At 45.0% G+C, this 21495-nt stretch overlaps 1 protein-coding gene and 1 non-coding gene across 3 annotated transcripts in view; both read left to right on the top strand.

Annotated features, from left to right (window-relative positions):
• CNOT10 (CCR4-NOT transcription complex subunit 10) overlaps positions 1-20815 on the top strand; it is a 66103-nt gene extending 45288 nt beyond the window's left edge. For both annotated transcript variants that reach the window (XM_066351186.1, XM_066351185.1), the window contains exons 14-19: positions 8288-8401; positions 12245-12375; positions 12937-12972; positions 13174-13301; positions 17721-17796; positions 20469-20815. In XM_066351186.1, coding sequence (XP_066207283.1) covers positions 8288-8401; positions 12245-12375; positions 12937-12972; positions 13174-13301; positions 17721-17796; positions 20469-20620 — 637 coding nt within the window. In that variant the 3' untranslated portion in view covers positions 20621-20815. The remainder of the gene's footprint in view (positions 1-8287; positions 8402-12244; positions 12376-12936; positions 12973-13173; positions 13302-17720; positions 17797-20468) is intronic.
• On the top strand, positions 1237-1342 carry LOC136382660 (U6 spliceosomal RNA). The gene has a single exon (XR_010747286.1). It is a non-coding gene; the product is annotated as a U6 spliceosomal RNA (small nuclear RNA).
• Positions 20816-21495: the final 680 nt, after the last annotated feature.

Below are 21495 nucleotides of genomic sequence, written 5' to 3'. Positions count from 1 at the left end.
ATATAAAGTGAACTACAAATTTAGGTATCTGTTCTCCTGTTAATGGATATCTGGGTTATTTTCTAGTTTTTGTTTATCATGAGTAAAGCTGCTATGAAGTTCTTGTGTGGGCAAGTTTTCATTTCTCTTGTCCATATACCCAGAAATAGAATCATCTTTTATTTTAAAAACTTAAAATCAGAGCATTCAATTCAAGGCTGTAGAATATGTGTCTGTGTTTTCCTAGCTGAACGAAAGTGATAGTTTTGTAGAGCTTTGAGTGGTTCAGGAACTGAAGCAATATTCTCACAGTGTCATTACACACACACACACACACACACACACACACACACACACACCTTTCCTGATCTATTATTATATCGGTACCTCTCTCTAAGTTTATCTGAGCCTCACAATTAAACTATTTAGTTAATTCTGAGAAATTTCCCTGATTTGGGGACAATTTCCTGTTTTAATTGTGAGAATATATTTCTGAAACCTACCTTGATTTTAATATAGACTGACAATTGCTTCAGGTGCCATATGCCTTCGGAAAACGTACTTGTAACCTGGTTAGAATTAACACTTTTTGGAGCCATCTTCATTACATACAAATGAAAAAAATTGAAAATACTCAAAAGGCTATGAAACCATACCATAAGAAGTGGCCATCAGAAAAATATAATAGGACCTGACCAAGTGGCTCAGTGGGTAAAGCGTCAGCCCAGTGTGCCAGAGGCCGCAGGTTTGACCCTGGTCAGGGCGTGTAAAAGAAGCAGTGATTACACAACTAAATGGACCGACTAAGTGAAACAATGAGTTGATATTTCTCTTCCCTCCTCCATCCTGGCTTCCTCTCCCCCCTCTTTCTCTCTTTCTCTGAAATCAATGGAAAAATTAAAATAAGGAAAATAGAAAATAAAAGAAGTGGACATCAAGATAGTCGTGATAATTACTGCATATGAGTTAGGCTGGAAGTAGGAAATGCGGTGTTGCACTGGTGTCTCAGGTGTTACAGAGCACAGGGGTCAAATATAATCCATAAACACTAAACTACACCCTGGTCACACACATTGCCAATGTCATGAAAGAATTCGGGTCAGAACAGATGAAATCTCAATGAATTTATGGTCTTAACAGAACCAGTGTGCTCGGGTTCCTCCCTCTAAGGAAGACGTCAGGCTCCGCCACAGAAACGCCCTCTGTCACACCCAACTGCGCCGCGAGCTTTTATAGCTTTAGAAATTACACCACAGTGCGCTCACTTCGGCAGCACAGACACTAAAATGGCAACAATACAGAGAAGATTAGCATGGCCCTGCACAAGGATGACACGCAAATTCGTGACACATTCCCTTTTTTTTTTTTTTTTTTTTTTTTTACAAAGAGAGAGAGAGGGATAGATAGGGACAGACTGGAACGGAGAGAGATGAGAAGCATCAATCATTAGTTTTCCGTTGCGACACCTTAATTGTTCATTGATTGCTTTCTCATATGTGCCTTGACCATGGGGCTACAGCAGACCGAGTAACCCCTTGCTTGAACCAGTGACCTTGGGTCCAAGCTGGTGAGCTTTGCTCAAACCAGATGAGCCCGCTCTCAAGCCGGTGACCTCGGGGTCTCGAACCTGGGTCCTCCGCATCCCAGTCCGACGCTCTATCCACTGCGCCATCGCCTGGTCAGGCCACATTCCATATTTTTTTTAAAATTACGTCACGAATCTGTACAACTTCCCTGCACCACTTGTCTCCACATTACCATTGCTACTGTCTTACAGAGCAGTTCTTTTTATAAACCTACCCCCAGGCTCCTTCCGTCTTGTTCCATTTCCTCTCTCCCATCTGCTCCACAAGAAAAAAAGGTCACTGTGTACCAGCAAACCCGTCTTCACCCACTTTATGATGATAGAATGCCCTATGGAGCTCCTTCACCCCTTTCCGCAAAAATAGGGAAGTAATTTTATTTTCCCTGAAAATCACCAATCCTCCTGCGAGGACATGTGGGAAACAAAGAATTATGCCGTGAGAAGTACAAAACTCCTTGAGAAGTATGCCAAGGGCACATACCCTTCTCTTTAATGCCATTTTCAGAATATAAAGTGAATTCACACAATTCTGCAACTGTTCAACCATTATGGGATAATAATACTTCTTAAACTGCATACATAAATTAAGAATCCTAAAATAAGTACTCCTTCAAATCTGTAAAAATTTAAGTCAAGTTTAAAATGGTTTCTGTGCCTTCTTTCAGGATTCCCTTCATAGATTGCATAAAATGATATTATTCACTGCAGCACTATTTGTAGTAGCATAGATTGAAACATAAACAGCTGAATGTAAAGGATTATAATACATATCTATATAGTGCAATTCTATGCACCCATGAGAAAGAATGAAACAGATCTGTACTGATACCAAATAATCTTTAAAGATACACAAGAATTTTTTTTTTTTCTTATAGGAAAATTAAGGTATAGAGAATTATGGACACTATGCAATTGCTAGTGTAAGAACCCCACCATAATATACATATGCTAGAATGAGGCATGAGAAATCTACTGGAAGGACATATAATAATCTGCTCAGTGGTTGCCCCTCTGGGGAGAGGAAACGGAACTGGGATGGGACAAGATTTACTTTATACTATATAACCTTTTGTCTCACACAGTCTATTATTATTATTATTATTATTATTATTATTATTTTGAGAGAGAGGGACAGACAGGAAGGGAGAGAGATGAGAATCATCAACTGATAGTTGTGGCACCTTAGTTGTTCATTGATTGCTTTCTCATAAGTGCCTTGACCAAGACCATCTGGGGCCAATGCTCTGCTTGTCTTGGACCATGCTCACAACTGAGCTATTTTTAGTGCCTAAGGCAGAGACTCCACAGAGCCATACTCAGTGTCTGGGGCTGACATGCTTGAATCAGTTGAGCCATGGCTGCAGGAGGGAGAGAGAGAGGAGGGAGAGGGTGGAGAAGCAGATGGTCACTTCTCCTGTGTACCCTGATTGGGAATCAAACCTGGGACTTCTACACCCCAAGCCAATGCTATACCCTTGAGCCAACCAGCCAGAGCCAAAATGTCTCAGTTTTTGTATTGACATATGTTGAAATATTTTAGATATATTGGATTAATCAAAATATATAAAATTGGCCCTGGCGGGTTGGCTCAGTGGATAGAGTATCAGTCTGGCCTGCAAAAGTCCCAGTTCGATCCCTGGTCAGGGCACACATGAGAAGTGACCATCTGCTTCTCTTCCCCTCCCTCTTCCCCTCTTGCATCCAATGGCTCAACTGGTCCGAGCTTCAGCCTCAGGCACTGAGGATAGCGTGGTTAATTTGAGCATTGGCCCTAGATGGGGGTTGCCAAGTGGATCTTGATTGGTGCACATGTGGGCATCTGTCCCTCTATCTCCTCTCACTTAAAAATATATATATATATTATTTTGCCTGTTTTCTTTCTACTTTTTAAAATCTGTGCCAACTAAAGCCTGACCAGTGGTGGCACAGTGGATAGAGCCTTGACCGGGGACACTGAGGTCCCAGGTTCGAAACTGAGGTTGCAGGCTTGAGCAGGGAGTCACTGGCTTGGCTGGAGCCCCTGGATCTAGGCACATTGGAGAAGCAATCAATGAACAACTGAAGTGCTGCAATTATGAGATGATGCTTCTCGTCTCTCTTCCTTCCTACCTGTCCCTGACTGCCTGTCTGTCTGTCTGTCTGTCTCTTTCTCTCTCACACAAAAAAAGAAAACATATTTATTGATAGTCTAAAGTTTTATTGAGATATAATTCACCCCATACAATTCATCCTCTCTTGGATAAGGGTTAAACTACTTCAGATACTTGCTTTAGATTCATTTAATTTACAGAATATATGGCCTGACAAATGTTAATGCCCAATCTTGTATAACTTGTTGCTATAATTGGTGCTTTAAGAAAAGGGTCCCCATCCCTTTTCTTTCTTTTCTTCTTCTTGTTTGTCCTTTTCTTTTCCGAGGGCTGGCGTTCTGTGGACCTAGAGCCAGCTCCTCCAGCGTGCGGAGGAGACAGTGAGGCTGTGTCAGATCCTCCACAGGGGGCAGGAACTAGTGTGTCTCTTCCCTTGAGGTATAGTTCTTCCAGTCTACTGACCTGTCAGATCCGCTGAGGGCTTGGTCAAGCAGATTGGACAGGGACTCGAGGAAGTAGCGGAGTGGGTGGGTGGGTGGTCAGTATTTTAAGTAGCAGCTATCAAAAGTAAAGTGATTTCTCCAGGGGCTCAGCAGATAAAGCCATGGGTGTTTTCAGTGTTCCCAGTCTGTGGGAATTATGCAGAAGAGTACAGGATTATTTTCCAAGAGGTTAAAGGAGGAGGAGTGAGAGGGTGTTGATAGGTGAGTTGGAGCCATTGTTAGGCGCTAAGAGAAGTGGAACATAATAAATGTTACTTTCACTTTAAAGTGGTGGAAGTTGCGTAACCATAGTGTTTCTTGATCAGAAAGCCAGCCTTCAAGTTTTGCATTCAAATATTTAAGTATTTTCATGGAAAGATTATTTTATTGTGAGAGTCTTTTCCCCTGTTCTGATTTGATATGGTATCTTACAGTAAAAGGGGCAAAAATTGAGGAAAACAGGTTTTGACCTTGTACATAATTATAGTTTGGACTTTCTGGGAAACAGTCCTTGCTGCAAATCTTACATGACTGATTCCTGGACCCAAAGTGGGCTTGACAGTGGGCTGGAGCAGTAATGGCCCCCCTACTGTCGGGAGAGGCCAGTGCAGACTTTTCCCAGCAAGCCGGCCTGAGGTGCGGCCGTCCTAGACGCTGGGACGGAGGGCACTCAGGGTGGCTCCCCTGTGGGAGTCTGGTCAGCAAGGTGGCCTACCAGCAGGACAGCCATGGCTCTGGGTGCCTGGAGAAGTACACTTAAAACCCTGAAAACTGTGATCTGGTCATACCTATTAAACACCTGCTTCAAGGGGTGAGAAACTGCTCTCATCTTTCTGTGAGGAACAAAAGAGAGAGCTTCTGCTTTGAAAGAGTTTACGTTTTGTCCCCATCTTTGACAGAGTGACAACTGAAAATGGATATGAAACTTTGTGACTGTCATTCTAGGCCCTTGAGCTGATGGTCTCTCTCCTAAGGCCTCTGGAAAACTTGACCCAGGGCTTTCAAAGTCTTCTTCCTAGCCCTGGCTGGTTGGCTTAGTGGTAGAGCGTTGGCCTGGCATGCAGGAGTCCTGGGTTTGATTCCCGGCCAGGGCACACAGGAGAGTCGCCCATCTGCTTCTCCACCCCTCCCCGTCTCCTTCCTCTCTGTCTCTCTCTTCCCCTCCTGCAGCCAAGGCTCCATTGGAGCAAAGTTGGCCCGGGCGCTGAGGATGGCTCTGTGGCCTCTGTCTCAGGCGCTAGAGTGGCTCTGGTTGCAACAGAGCAACGCCCCAGATAGGCAGAGCATTGCCCCCTGGTGGGCGTGCCAGGTGGATCCCTGGTGGGCATGCCAGGTGGATCCTGGTCGGGTGCATGCGGGAATCTGTCTGACTGCCTCCCCGTTTCCAACTTCAGAAAAATACAAAAAAAAAAGTCTTCCTCATAAGCAATACATACCTGGCTGCTCGATAAATGTTCATTGTCCTTTTAACAGAAAAACTACAAGTAAGCCAAAAGAGGAAATTAAGTAACCGTGATCTCACTACATGGGGAGCTAACCACTCACTGCTTCTGAAAAGGGAGAGAAGTAGCCGAGGATTCCCTGCAGGGGCTGTGGCCACAGAGTGGTCTCTCTGGGGAAGAAGGCTTGGAGAGACAGGGATATTGACAGTAGGCTCGTCAGGAAAATCCCTTTGGAAATGACACTACTTGCCTGCTCTTACTCTTCCCCGGGAACAGGGTTCAGATTTTCAATGATGTGCTCAGTAACAAATTTTAAACTTGTAATATTTGGATTAAATTGTTCTCTCCCTTTTAAAAAAGATAAGTCCATATATATGCACAGTTAGTTATATATGCATTCGAAAAAGCACGATGTAATCCTATCTTCCTACTTTAGTTTTGTCCTGTGAATTGATGGAGAAGCAATGTGCTAGGGCGGGAAGAGCAGTGAGTTGGGAGTCTGCGGTATGGATTGTTAACCTGACCAATCATACGCTCTGAGCTAGAGAACAGTGTATTTAATTACTTTGAATCTCAGTTTCTCCACTGATAACACAGGAACCACATCAGGCAGTCTTTCAGCCTTCCCACTGGAGCCCAAGGCCCTAAGTCTCAGTTTCCTTTTTCGTTCCTGGGGACTAGTCTACTTTTCCATGTTGTTAGGAGTTAAGGGACTCCTTTTCCGTTAGAGCAGTGGTAGTCAACCTGGTCCCTACCGCCCACTAGGGGGCGTTCCAGCTTTCATGGTGGGCGGTAGCGTAGCAACCAAAGTATAAATAAAAAGATATATTTAACTATTTAATATATATAGTAAGTTGTTTTATAAAGATTTATTCTGCCAAACTTAGTGAAAATCCGACATAAAGTACTTGGTAAGTAATTATTATTATATGCTTTAACTTGCTGTAACTCTGCTTTATACATTTTATAAAGTCAAGTTACTTCCCTACTTTATAAATCACCATTACTGTGGAACTGGTGGGCGGTTAGAAAGTTTTACTACTAACAGAGATACAAAAGTAGGCGGTAGGTATAAAAAGGTTGACTACCCCTGCCTTAGAGGATCATTTTCACAGGTTCCAGCCAGCAGGGGTGGGCCAGTGAGAGGAAACAGCAGGCTACTCCTGCCTGGGCCCCAGTGTGCTTTCACCAGAAGGGCTGCTTCCGGTCAGAGGATTTCAGAGTTAGAAACCTTTATGGTGATACAGTAACATTCTTCCTAGACTGAAATTACAACCCAGATGCACTTAATGATACACACGTGTATTGTAATTTATAAACATAACTCAAAACGCTGTATCTAAGTCAGATCGTTTGTGGCCGGCCATTCAGACTTCATTTCGATTTGACAGGGGTTTATTTTAAGATTGCCTTGTGGAATGGTTGTTTAACATTCGAGTGATCTATTAGTGTCAAGTCTTTAGCTGGACCTGTTTTAAATGAGCTGCACATTAAATAGAAAATCAAACAGAAATTTAGGTTTCCAACCCAATTTAGCAAAATCAATGTAACTTAAATTTTTTATTTTCATATGTATTTATTCAGCCTGGATCTTTTCTTATATATGTGTATTTATTTAGGATAATAGTATTTATGTAAATGAAATTCTTTTAGTTTCTCGATATTGTTGCTTAACAAGAGCTGTAGACTTCTTAATAGGCTCAGAGAAGGACACTTTACATTTACTAAGTTAAATGGATTTTATTTATTTATTTATTTATTTATTTATTTATTTATTACAGAGACAGAGAGAATCAGAGAGAGGGACAGATAGGGACAGACAGATAGGAATGGAGAGAGCCGAGAAGCCTCAATCTTTGCTGTGACACCTTAGTTGTTCATTGATTTCTTTCTCATATGTGCCCCGACCGTGGGGCTATAGCAGACCGAGTGACACCCCCCGCCCCCGCACCTCGAGCCAGCGACCTTGGGTCCAAGCTGGTGAGCTTTTTGCTCAAACCAGATGAGCCCATGCTCAAGCTGGCGACCTCAGGGTCTTGAACCTGGGTCCTCCGCATCCCAGTCCAACGCTCTATCCATTGCACCACCGCCTGGTCAGGCAAGTTAAATGGATTTTTAGTAAATTAATTGTTTCTTAGCAAAATCTCAAATATAGATAGGAAGAGTAACATCTGCTTCTATAGCTTTATTTCTGGGATGTTAAAAGATAGGTTCTATGGCCCTGATCAGTGAGCTTGGTTGGTTAGAGCATCTGATAGGCAAAGGTTGCGGGTTCAATCCCTGGTCAGGGCACATACAGGAGCAGATCGATGTTCCTATCTGTCTGTCTCTCTCTCTCTAAAATCAATCAATAAATAAAATTTTTAAAGGAAGATATGTCCTATGGAAGTAAGTTCTCACTAAGCCAGTAACTACATTATTTTTTTTTACAGGCTACATATATATGGTAACTCTATTTGGTTAATTTGTTGGAGATGGGGTCAGTTGTATGGAAGCTAAAGATGATTTAGGTAAATAAGCTACTCTGTGCTTCAGATAATAGTTTTATAAATTGTTGTCATTATTTGCCATTAGTATTGTGGCCTCCTCTCTGCTGTCCTGGTGTCCAGATTGTCAGAGTCATAATGAGGGCCTTCTTTCATTTTTAACAAATGTAGCCATTGTGTGCTTTGTAACCCGGGTTCTCAGCCCTTCCCTTCTGTGTTGCAGGTGCTCCATCCTGGCCTGTAGTGCTTACGTGGCTCTGGCTTTGGGCGATAACCTTATGGCTTTGAATCACGCAGATAAACTTCTTCAGCAGCCCAAGCTGTCAGGATCTCTTAAGTAAGTGTGACATGCCCTGTGTGGCCCTGGTTGGTTGTGTTGGGAGGTTTCCAGTTAGTTTGTGGTGCATGGTGCTGCTTTGTACTCCTCTGGTGGAATATTTATTATCTGGGGAAAGCAACTGGTAATTTCATGTTTGGTACTGAAACTTGTTCACTTGTTGCACCTCAAAGATGAATGGAAATGGCACCTGCTGCCTCAGGCATTAGGTAGAAACTTTGGACTCTCTAGTGCCGGGATAAAAACCTTTTTATAAAAACCGCCCACTTTTGCAGTGCTGGTCAGCCTGGTCCCTCCCGCCCACTAGTGGGCGGTTCAGCTTTTATGATGAGCCAATCGCATTGCCGTTTGTTTGCTCCGCTACCACCCACCATGAAAGCTGGAATGCCCACTAGTGGGCAGGAGGGACCAGGCTGACCAGCACTGCAAAAGTGGGCGGTTTTTATAAAAAGGTTCGCCATCATGGCTCTAGTGTCCGCTACCAGGTTTGACTAGGACATATCACCATATATTAGCCTTAATATAAGGTGAGTCCTCAGCAGACCCACAAAAAGGGAATTTGGTCACCTTGATAAATCTGCCTCAAGGAATGCAATTTAAATAGACCTTTTTTTTTATTGTATTTTTCCAAAGTGAGAAGCGGGGAGGCAGTCAGACAGGCTCCTGCATGTGCCCAACCGGATCCACCCAGCATGCCCACTGGGGGTGATGCTCTCCCCATCTGGAGTGTTGCTCCGTTGTAGCTAGAGCCATTCTAGTGCCTGAGGCGGAGGCCATGGAATCATCCTTAGCACCCAGGCCATCTTTGCTCCAATGGAGCCTCGGCTGCGGGAGGAGAAGAGAGACAGAGAGGAAGGAGAGGGGGAGGGTGGAGAAGCAGATGGGCGCTTCTCCTGTGTGCCCTGGCTGGGAATCGAACCTGGGACTCCTGCACGCCAAGCCAACACTCAACCATTGAGCCAACCGACCAGGGCCAAATAAAAGTTTTAAAATATTTTTTCAAACTACTGTGCCATTTCCTGAGTATGTGAGTTTTAGTCAGACTTTTTAGACTCCTCTTCAATATTAGTATCATTGTCATTCTAGAAATTTCTAAAACAAACCATCTTGGAATTAAGTTGCAGTATGCAACCTTTGTATGATGCTGATGCTAGATATTTTATACAAAGCCACAAATGCTCTGTATAACATTATGAAGCTGTTTTTTCATTGATCTTGTGGGTATATTCTTACAGTCTCCAAAATATAACTACATATTTGCCTTTTAGTAGTCTTGTTTATAAAATGTGACACTTAGAATTGTAAGGTCATACTCTGAGGAATGATTCTGTAAATGTTTTAATTTTATTTATTTTTTAATGTGTATTTTATTGATTTTAGAGAGGGGGAGGGAGAGAGCAGGAAAGAGGCAGGAACATCTGTTCCTGTATGTGCCCTGACTGGGGATTGAACCAGAAACCTCTGTGCTTCAGGATGAGGCTCTAACCAGCCAAGCTATCCGGCCAGGACTAATTTTTTGTCTTTGAAAAAATAATTACTTTATAATATAAATCATCTAAACTTCACATTGATTAAGGTTGTTTCAGGCCAGAGTTCCCCAAACATAACTTGTCCCTCCTGTAACTTGAGACTTTCTCACAATTCCTGTGGGAGGGAACTCCTGCTCTTCTTTGAGAAAAGTGTGTCTAATATTCAGGCCTGGAGGATTCTGAGTTCAGTTCAGGGCAGGTGGGTTGGTCTAAGGTGCCTTCTATCCTCATTGTCCATGTCCATGAAACACTGGTCAGGAGCTGCGGCTGCCGCCACCACAGAAATTGCCGTGTTCAGATTGTGGTGTGCGTGGCCATTGTTCAAGCGGTGTTTTTTCTTGTCAACAATGAAACAAATGCTTGCTGCTTTTTGAATCCTTTGGTTAACATTGTGATTACTCTTCTTAAATAATCCCAAGTAGATTCTTTTCCTGGCATTTGCTGGACAGTTTTAACTTCATTTATCAGCTTCTTTCATTTGAATGTCAAAGAAACAAAATTTCTAGGTTGTGTGATTTCTTAGCTAACTTCTGAGGGGTTGGCCAAGCCATGTCTGGTTTATTTCTTTTTCATTCTCTTAACCCTTCTGTCCTAACCATAGGCTTCTTAATCCATCTCCCTGGTCTGGATCAGCACGTCTTTCTGCATTTGGCAGACTAAATACCACAGGAGCTTGACCCTGCTGCTTGTGGCTTCTAGCTACCTAGTCAAGGATATCTGGGTTTGGGGTGTCATGAAGGCATTTCATTTGGTTAAAAAAAATGTTTTAAGTAAATTCACAGAAGACAGTTTGAAGTTTTGTTTGAATTTATGTGTCTGTCTTTTTGATGATTATTGGCTTGTGGATATTGCTTAAATGAAATTTTTAAAATAATCTCATTTCAAAATGTACTTGAAGTTACTGATATTTTTAATTTTCATTTCTGTTAGGATGCTTGGTAGGAAAACAAAATAAAAGGTCATTGCACACGTGAAACCTGTATAATTATGTTAACCAGTGTCACCCCGATCGATGTATTAAAGAAAATAAAAAAGTTAAAACAAGGTCAACGCAGCCCTGTTAGAAGAAATTGCTTAATAAGGAAATAAAGAGCTCTAGTAACTAATAGGCCTAAATCCCAGAATGTGGTCAAATTGAAGAGGGTCTCAGATTTGAGGAGCCAGGATCCGTGTTGGACAGACTCAGGTGGAGCAGTGTGGCAGAGGTGAGACAGGAGCTGGCGCTTCCAGAGGAGGAGTCAGATAACGGCTGAGGAGGTGAGGCCCAGCTTGGAGCCGAAGAAGGCTTAGCTGCAGGGGAGCAGCGGGTGCGTGCCCTACTCAGGACACTGTCTGGTAGGGACAGAGGAATCTATAAAAGTTTTTTGCCCTGGCCGGTTGGTTCAGTGGTAGAGCTTCGGCCTGGCGTGTAGGAGTCCCAGGTTCGATTCCCAGACAGGGCACACAGGAGAAGCACCCATCTGCTTCTCCACCCCTCCCCCTCTCCTTCCTCTCTGTCTCTCTCTTCCCCTCCCGCAGCCGAGGCTCCATTGGAGCAAAGTTGGCCTGAGCGCTGAGGATGGCTCCTTGGCCTCTGCCTCAGGCGCTAGAATGGCTCTGGTTGCAACAGAGCAACGCCCCAGATGGGCAGAACATCGCCCCCTGGTGGGCGTGCCGGGTGGATCCCGGTTGGGAGCATGCAGCAGTCTGTCTGACTGCTTTCTCGTTTCCAACTTCAGAAAAATGCAAAAAAAAAAAATAATTTTTTTTTTTGGTTCTCATGTAGAAAAACATCATTACGATTTTGAACAAGGGTATAATACAGGGGTCGGGAACCTATGGCTCACGAGCCAGATGTGGCTCTTTTGATGGCTGCATCTGGCTTGCAGACAAATCTTTAATAAAAATAATAATAAGGTTAAAAATATAAAACATTCTCATGTATTACAATCCATTCATTTCCTACTTCTCATGTTCATGGTTGCGGGTGGCTGGAGCTAATCACAGCTGTCCTCCGGGACAACACCAAATTTTTATTGGATGATGTATAATGTACATGGGTCATTGTATGGCTCTCATGGAATTACATTTTAAAATATGTGACATTATTGGCTCTCTCAGCCAAAAAGGTTCCCAACCCCTGGTATAATACGTCTAATCCTGTTTTAAATCACCTTACACGATCCATTTATAAACTCAGATTTCAATTCAAAGACTTGAAATACATTAAACATACACCAGACTTCATTCTGCATTGGGTGTTTTTGTGATTGCCTACTTTTTGGTTTGAAATCTGTTTTGTTTTTGTTTTTTGTTTGTTTTTTTCCAATTTTAGGTTTTTGGGTCATCTGTATGCTGCAGAAGCCCTCATCTCTCTGGACAGAATATCTGATGCCATTACACACTTGAACCCAGAGAATGTCACTGATGTCTCCTTAGGGATCTCTTCAAATGAACAGGACCAAGGTTAATGAAGACACATTTGATCAGAAGTGGTCACCATTTCCACTTCCTTCCTATTGTAGCTCAGTATGTGTGGAAATTTAAGGGCGCAGTTGTGAAGGGAAGGAAGTTTTCGGGCGGCTCTCTACATTTTTGACTGTACTGACTTTGTAGTAATTGTTTGCTAAGTAGATCTAGGAGTTTATCATATCATGATCATAGTGTCTAACTTTTAAAAGGCTGATAGTGTCAGAACTATTCATTTTCATTCTCCTACTGTATTTTTCTCTCCGGGGGATTCCACAATCTAGAGGAAAGTAAAATACTGCATTCAAAAGTCAGGTTTGAGTCATGGCTAAGTATTTTGAGGACGTGAGGTGGCATTCCCATAGTTAATGTTGTTTCTAGGCATGGGGTGGTAGGTGGTGGGAGCATTCTAATGTCTTTCAACAGAACCTCCCAAGAGAAAAGGAAAGACTGTTACAATTGCCTTGCTTTTCGATTTTCATTTCCTAAAGAAAATTAGGCTCTTCGAATACATACTGTGTTGTCCTGCTTCCTCAGACTTACTTCATGTCTTTGTAGGATCAGACAAAGGAGACAACGAAGCGATGGAATCCTGTAAGTGAGAAGTTTCGTAAATACCGAAGTAGCCTGGCCCGCGTCCCGAAGGCCCAGGCTCCATCCTCTGTGTCCTTCACTTGTCAGGCCAGAGCGGTGGCGCTGGGCTTGTTCTGAGCCCCTCCAGGGGCAGTGGCTGGGGGTGCCCCCTCGCCCTGGGCCCGGCCTCTTCACCCGCCTCTGTGCTCTTTGTTTCCGCAGCTGGGAAGCGGGCCCCTCAGTGCTACCCCAGTTCCGTCAGCTATGCCAGGTCCGTGATGCTGTTTAACCTTGGCAGCGCCTACTGCCTGCGGAGCGAGTATGACAAAGCCCGCAAGTGTCTGCAGCAGGTGAGGCTGGAGCAGGGTTGCCGGGGGCCCCTCGTACAGCAGCCCGCAGCGGGCCTGGAGCTTGGCTGCTGTTACTCTGTTTGAGGCTGTGGGTGAGTCTGTTAAACACTGGAATGTTATTTTCCAAGCTTGAATATACTCTTGCAAGGTAAACAACTGATCAGTATTGAACATGAACCTAAGGATTTGCTTTAGGAAAAAGGGAAAATGAACCGAGGCACTTAATGGAGAGTTTTATCCTGATGATTTTTTAATGATTTAAATTTCAAGATTGGAAACCATCTAAATAGGGATCACTTAAGTAAATAATGGTGCATCCATAGAGCCTAACAGTACAGAGCTGTAAACTGTGCACTAAAATGATAACCCATGACATACCAAGTGAAAAGACCGAAATGCAGCCTTCTCTGTGTCCTGTGCACGCACAGGCCCCCGGAGGGGCGGCACCTGCTGACCTGGGCTTCAGGGCGGCTTTGTGGCTGGAGCACTAAAATGGGAGACTTCACTGGATACTTGTATACGTTTTTTTTTTTTTGTTGTTTGTTTGTTTTTACAGAGACAGAGAGTCAGAGAGAGGGATAGATAGGGACAGACAGGAACTAAGAGAGATGAGAAGCATCAATCATCAGTTTTTCGTTGACACCTTAGTTGTTCATTGATTACTTTCTCATATGTGCCTTGACCGCAGGCCTTCAGCAGACCCTTCCTCAAGCCAGCGACCTTGGGTCCCAGCTGGTGAGCTTTTGCTCAAACCAGATGAGCCTGCGCTCAAGCTGGTTACTTTGGGGTCTTGAACCTGGGTTCTCTGCATCCCAGTCCTACGCTCTATCCACTGCACCACCGACTGGTCAGGCGATACTTGTATACATTTTAATTTTGATTTATGTGAATCTACATCTATTAAAAAACTAAAATTACAAATGTACCTTTCAGAAAGACAGGGTTTAAAAAGTCAGACCCAAAGACAATCCACATACGCTAAAGAAAGCTACTGGCCACCTGTAACTAACACAGACCTGATTTCTGCTACTGAAATGTCGCATCATCAGCAGGTCTCACGGAAGATGCTGCTTGGACCCCTGGGTCACCAGCCAATCCCTGGACCAGTCGTGGGCATGGACCTTTACCTGTAGTAGTAGGGCAGCAGGTCTCACACTGGCAGCCCCAGAGGGATTTCACAGAATGGGAAGCGATAATTCCGCCAAGGGATAGTAATTCAGCAGCTATCTGCTGAGCACTCACCTGCGTGCTCAGCCGTGGGAGTTAGTGAATACGTAGGCATGCTGCATACAACCCTGCCCTGTGGGCCTTACAGCCAGGAGATGCCTCGTTAAAGAGAGGACTGCAAGGTCAGAGGATATACAGATTGTAAGATTTTTAATATGGAAAGTTTGTGTCAAGAGACGTGTTCACCAGCAGCACACGAGAGAGCCCACATCCCCATGTGCTGTCAGAGTCACTGACATTGGTATTAAACTGATTCTCAGGCTAGTGGCTTCAGGAAATCTCCTTCCTCTGGAGGCTGCTTTGTTGTGTCTAGCAGAGATGGAGCTTACCATGCAGAAATTAACCTCGAGCGATGTTTAGTCCACTCAGTGGCATCCAGTCAGCATTTCTTAGCCAGAGTCAGAACAGTTAAGTGATCGACTATCCAGGGAAACATGTTTGTTTGATCTTATCTAGGAATTGAGTACCCGAGTCAGATGGGTTCACATGTTTCACTGTTGTCCGTGGCAAGGCAAGGGTATTTCACAGCCCTGCTGAAAGTGCCCGTGCACCCCAGTGACTGCAGCAGAGAGGGCTCTGGATCTAAAGTTACAGCGTGTGTGATCCAGCTCAGGCTCTTGTGCAGCAGCAGCTGGCCAGGCGGCTGCTGCGCTGGGAGGACAGATGGGGCCAGGCCTGGCTCGGGGTCCACAGGGGTTTTTTGTTTTGGTCCCTTGGTTTTTAGGTTAATCCAGTGGCTGGCCCTTTGTTAATTGGGAGACCCACCCTGCCTGGGCGGACAGGACAATGATGTGAAGGCTTAGGAAGGCCTCCGAGTAGCTGTCTCGGAGGTTGCCTACTGACCACTCACCATCTGAGCAGCCAGTAAGCAAAATGCCGTTAAATCTCATAATAGAAAAAGCTCACCCTGCGGGTTAGCGCAGTCCATTAGAGCAGTGGTCCCCAACCTTCTTTGGGCCACGGACCGGTTTAATGTCAGAAAATATTTTCACGGACCGGCCTTTAGGGTGGGACGGATAAATGTATCACGTGACCAAGACAAGCATCAAGAGTGAGTCTTAGGGTGTAACAGGGAATCTGGTCATTTTTTAAAAATTAAACATCATTCAGACTTAAATATAAATAAAACGGAAATAATGTAAGTTATTTATTCTTTCTCTGCGGACCGGTACCAAATGGCCCACGGACCGGTACTGGTCCACAGCCCGGGGGTTGGGAACACTGAATTAGAGCATCGTCCTGAAACGCCAAGGTTGTGTGTTCAATCCCCAGTCAGGGCATATACAGAAAGCAACCAATGAGTGTACAACTAAGTGGAACAGCAAATGAATGTTTCTCTCTCTCTCCCCTTCTCCCTCTCCGCATGCCCCCTTCTCTTTCTCTAAAATCAATCAATTAAAGAAAAAACTGCAGACTCTAGTCCAGGGGTCAGGAACCTATGGCTTGCGAGCCAGATGTGGCTCTTTTGATGGCTGCATCAGGCTCACAGACAAATCTTTAATAAAAAAAAATAATGTTAAAAATATAAAACATTCTCATGTATTACAATCCATTCATTTCCTACCGCTCATGTTCATGGTTGCGGGTGGCTAGAGCCAATCACAGCTGTCCTCGGGACCACACCCAATTTTTATTGGATAATGTGTAACATACACGGGTAGTTGTATGGCTCTCATGGAATACATTTTAAAATATGTGGCGTTCATAGCTCTCTCAGCCAAAAAGATTCCCGACCCCTGCTCTAGTCAATGCAAGGAGTAAAGAAATGACCTGTATTAATAGCCAATTGGAGGGCAAATGAATATTTTAATATTCACAAAATGCTGTAAAGGTGATCTTGCCTGTATGAAGCGGGGTCTGAAAGTAGAAAATCTCGTTTTCTGGCCTGAGTTGCTGTACCTCAGTGACGTGGTGAGTAAGCCCCGGCCTTACTCACAGGGAGCTCGGGGGCATGTGCTCCGGGCGAGAGTCCCCACCAGTCTGAGGTGCCTTCTAGTGCTGCCGGGAACTGGCTCCTGGGGCACGGGTCGGGTCCACAGACAACTCCCGCCTTCTCCTCTCGGCCTGCGATGCCATCTCCCCCACTGTCTGCCTGTCCGGTGCGGACCCTGCAGGGAGTAATAAGGCTGGCTTCCCTTGCCCGGAAGCTCTCTGTCGGAAGCCGTGTTCTCTCTTCCTACCCACAGCACACTCCTTTCCTCTCCCCAGCATGCAGGTACATTTGTTAGGGGCATCGCTAGTTATGTGCACATGTGTTTAATATCTGGGTACGTCCCTGCCTTACCCTACGCCCACCTCTGGTCAGTAATCATTGGCAGAAGGGCACTTCCTGTCAGGGAGGAAGCAAAGCGTCTGGAAGCACGAGCTCCTGAAACGAAGGGGGAAGAGCGAGGTGACAGGAAGGGTGGAAGCCGCAGTCCAGAGTGGCCCGGACTGAGGCGGTACGCCTGCGACTCGGCACCTTCGACCAGAGCAGGACAGGCTTCCTGTCCGCGGGCCTGGACGGACGGGTGCTGCTGGCTGGTGCATGGCTCTCCGATGTACGGAAGGGCAGCATGTGGCCTGAGCAAGTAAATTATTTGACTAAATCGTGTTGCTCCGGGCCTTAAGAATGGAGATGTTGCTTATGCCGTGTTGTCTTGTTTCCTTGTCACCAGCCTCCAGGTGTAAATTCCTGTTGTTCACACTGGCCTCTTGCAGGTTACAGTACTGACCTGTTACTTAAGAAAACGAATGGGCGGGCAGAGTTCACTGTGAGTGGCACAGTGTCTGTGGTGGAAAGCCACCACAGACTTGGCTGGATGACTGGGGTGTGGATCAGGAGGGTCTGATCGCCCCTCTCAAACCCAGTGTGGCCAGGAGGCAGAACCCAGGCCAGCAGGGGACACCAAGGCGGGAGAACAGCCTTGCCTGACGAGCCCAGGACGAAGTAGAAGTAGGCGAGGGAAAACATTCAAGTAAAAGTGACCCGTCTGGCTCCATTGGTAGGGATCAAGATAAAGGCCCCTGAGAGCCCTCAGAACAGAGCTGTAGCCATCCCTAAGAGGGCATGTGGCAATGGCCAGTGAGCTTGAATAAGTTTCTAACTGGTCATTAGTAGGCTGACAGTCTTTTTTTTTTTTTAACATTACTGTACTTGGAGTTTGTATCTTAAGCTGCTGATTTCGTGTGTCGTTTTTGTTTTGAGCACAGGCGGCTTCAATGATCCATCCTAAAGAGGTGCCCCCAGAAGCCATCCTCCTGGCAGTCTACCTGGAACTGCAGAATGGTAAGGAAGTCTTCTCTCATCCTCTTCAAAGAGCTCAAGATTTTTGGTGTCCCTTTTCCTCTTTGAAATTGAACCTTTGGGCCCGATCAGGTGGTGGTGCAGGGGATGGAGTATTGGCCTGGGATGCTGAGGACCCAGGTTTGAAACCCTGAGGTCGCCAGCTTGAGTGTGGGGTCACCAGCTTCAGCGTAGGATCATAGAAGTGACCCCATGTTCGTTGGCTTGAGCCTAAAATAACTGGCTTGAAGCCCAAGATTGCTGACTTGAGCAAGGAGTCACTGGCTCTGCTGTAACCCCCCAGTCAAGGTACATCTGAGAAAGCAATCAATGAACAACTAAGGGGTCACAACTATGAGTTGATGTTTCTCATCTCTCTTCCTTCCTGTCTGTCCCTATCTGTCCTTCCCTCCCCCCTTCTCTCTCTCTTCCTCTCACTAAAAAAAAAAGAGAGAGAGAGAGAGAAATCGAAACTTTGCTATCCTTGAAAATATTACCCATCAAGTTCTTCTAAACAAAAATGTAGGTTGGGATTTTTGGTATCTTACAAATCCCTACTTCTTGCAAGTTAAGCATATTTCCTTTATCTGTGAAAATGCAGAATAGCTTAACTTCTGACACTTAGTTATAATTAATCCCTACTGATTAACCTTTCTCTTGGACAGCCAAATGACTAATTGATATGAGTCAGAATGCCAGTTGCTCTCAGTTGTACACCTGACTTATTTTGAACAGAAATGTCATTAAAAATGAGTTTACAGCCTGACCAGGCGGTGGCACAGTGGATAGAGCGTTGGACTGGGATGCGGAGAACCCAGGTTCGAGACCCCGAGGTCGCCAGCTTGAGCGCGGGCTCATCTGGTTTGAGCAAAGCTCACCAGCTTGGACCCAAGGTCGCTGGCTCGAGCAAGGGGTTACTCGGTCTGCTGAAGGCCCCACGGTCAAGACACATATGAGAAAGCAATCAATGAACAATTAAGAGGGCCACAACGAAAAACTGATGATTGATGCTTCTCATCTCTCTCCGTTCCTGTCTGTCTGTCCCTACCTATCCCTCTCTCTGACTCTCTCTCTCTCTCTCTCTGTCTCTTTAAAAAATAAAATAAAATAAAATAATGAGTTTACAGTAAGTCAGTTTTTGCTAAGAATCATTTATCCAAACCTAAATCAGGTTATACCTCTGAAGCATATGCACCCTCTAGGATGGGGCTCCCTAGAAGAAAGGCTGTGGGTCCTACATAAGAAAGAGCATGAAGTGGGGAAAAAGGTGTGAATGGGAGAAATTAGGAGAGACAGAAATAGGCCCTGGCCGGTTGGCTCAGTGGTAGAGCATCAGCCCAGTGTGTGGATGTCTCAGGTTCAATTCCTGGTCAGGGCACACAGGAGAAGTGCCCATCTGCTTCTCTACCCTTCCCCTCTAGTTTCTCTTTTTCTCTCTCTCTTTCTCTCTCTTCCCTTCCTGTAGCCATGGCTCAATTGGAATGAGTTGGGCTGGGCACTGAGGATGGCTCCATGGCCTCCACCTCAGGTGCTAAGAAGAGCTCAGTTATGGAACAACTCCCCAGATGGGCAGAGCATCACCCCCTACTGGGCTTGCCCAGTGGATCCCAGTTGGGACGCATGCAGGAGTCTGTTTCTCTGCCTCCTTTCCTCTCACTGAATTAAAAAGAGACAGAAATAGTGAAAGTTGAAAGTCATACCTTCTTGTGGGTCATGGAAATCCATTCCTTATGGCTAAGGAAGGGGCATTGAATGCCTGGCACCCAGCAGGCCTTGGCCTCCTGAAAGGCCTGGTTCAGTGTAGTGCCTGGTTCCAGATCCCTTTTGTGCATTCTACCTGTAGACAAGCTTTCAGCCTTGGCTAGAACCTTAGAATCACTGGGGTGCCTGCCTGTGGTGGCACAGTGGATAAAGTGTCGACCTTGAATGTTGAGGTTGCCAGTTCGAAACTTTGGGTTTGCCTATTCAAGGCATATGTGGGAGTTGATGCTTCCTGCTCTTTCCTCTCTCTCTATCTCTCTCTCCTTTCTCTAAAATGAATAAGGAAACTCTTAAAATAATATCACTGGGGCGCTTTAAAAACTCCCATTGCCGCCTGACCTGTGGTGGCGCAGTGGATAAAGCGTCGACCTGGAAATGCTGAGGTCGCCGGTTCGAAACCCTGGGCTTGCCTGGTCAAGGCACATATGGGAGTTGATGCTTCTAGCTCCTCCCCCCCTTCTCTCTCTCTGTCTCTCCCTCTCCTCTCTAAAATGAATAAATAAAAAATTAAAAAAAAAAAAAAGCCTGACCTGTGGTGGCGCAGTGGATAAAGCGTCGACCTGGAAATGCTGAGGTCGCCGGTTCAAAACCCTGGGCTTGCCTGGTCAAGGCACATATGGGAGTTGATGCTTCCAGCTCCTCCTCCCTTCTCTCTCTCTGTCTCTCCCTCTCTTCTCTAAAAAATGAATAAATTAAAAAAAAAAACAAAAAACAAAAAAACCTCCCATTGCCCAGGTCACACCCGTGACCTCTTACATTGGACTTTGTTGGGATGGGACTGAGGTCTGTGTGACGCCAGAGTGTGGCAGAGGGGCTGGCCACTGCTCTTCTAGGACATCGCTACCCCCTCGCAGGATTCTGACGGCTTGCTCTGTATGTGGTGGTCTTGTTTTTAATGGGAAGTGTTTTTATAGGTAATACCCAGCTGGCCTTACAGATCATCAAAAGGAATCAGCTGCTGCCTACAGTGAAAACCCTCTCTGAAATGAGAAAGAAGCCAGTGTTCCAGCCTGTCCACCCAATCCAGCCCATCCAAATGCCGGCTTTCACTGTACAGAGAAAATGAGCTTTTGCTCTTGGAAAACTATCACCTGAGACCCAGGGGAGTACTTATGGGCCTTTTTAGTTGTATCACAGCAAAAGGAATAAAAGAAAGATGGTGAAGGGTGCTCGTTTTGAGGATGCAATTTGAAACGATTCTAACCCGATTATTTTTTTTCTTTTTGCCAGAAGTTTACTTAAAATTAAAGGTTCACAAATTCATTTCTGTCTGTTTTTCTCTAATCTGTACTAGACTGTTCATTTGGAGTCATTATGTAATATATATATATCTGTGTCATGGGCAATTAAATCATGGTCTTATCAGAACAGTCTTATACAACATAGTTGTATAAAGTGATAGTTGTCTTTCTCCACCCCTCCTCCTCTCCTTCCGCTCTGTCTCTCTCTTCCCCTCCTGTAGCCAAGGCTCCATTGGAGCAAAGTTGGCCCGGGTGCTGAGGATGGCTCCATGGCCTCTACCTCAGGCACTAGAATGGCTCCAATTGCAACAGAGCAACGGCCCAGATGGGCAGAACATCACCCCTGGTGGGCATGCCAGGTGGATCCCGGTCGGGTGCATGCGGGAGTCTGTCTTTCTGCCTCTCCACTTCTAACTTTGGAAAAATACACACACACACACACACACAAAATTAATAAAAAAAAAACCCATCAGGCTAGTACAATTGACTGAGAAGAGATTACTGATCTGATAAGAATGTTTGCTTAAAAATCAGAAATGAAGGCAAACATGGTTCAGGGCACTGGTCCCTGTGTCGTCCTCTTATACTCTTGGGCAAAAGCATTGATTCTGGAGTCTGTTTGCAAGTTCAAGGTTTATTGCTAACCCCTTTGCAAATGCAAACAAAAATTTAAAAGGTTTTTTTCCAAGAGACAGGTATA

The sequence above is a fragment of the Saccopteryx leptura genome, chromosome 10, assembly GCF_036850995.1.
Source record: "Saccopteryx leptura isolate mSacLep1 chromosome 10, mSacLep1_pri_phased_curated, whole genome shotgun sequence".
Lineage (NCBI taxonomy): Eukaryota > Metazoa > Chordata > Mammalia > Chiroptera > Emballonuridae > Saccopteryx > Saccopteryx leptura.
Note: the sequence above shows the minus strand (reverse complement) of the source record. Positions and strands in the feature narration are given on the sequence as shown.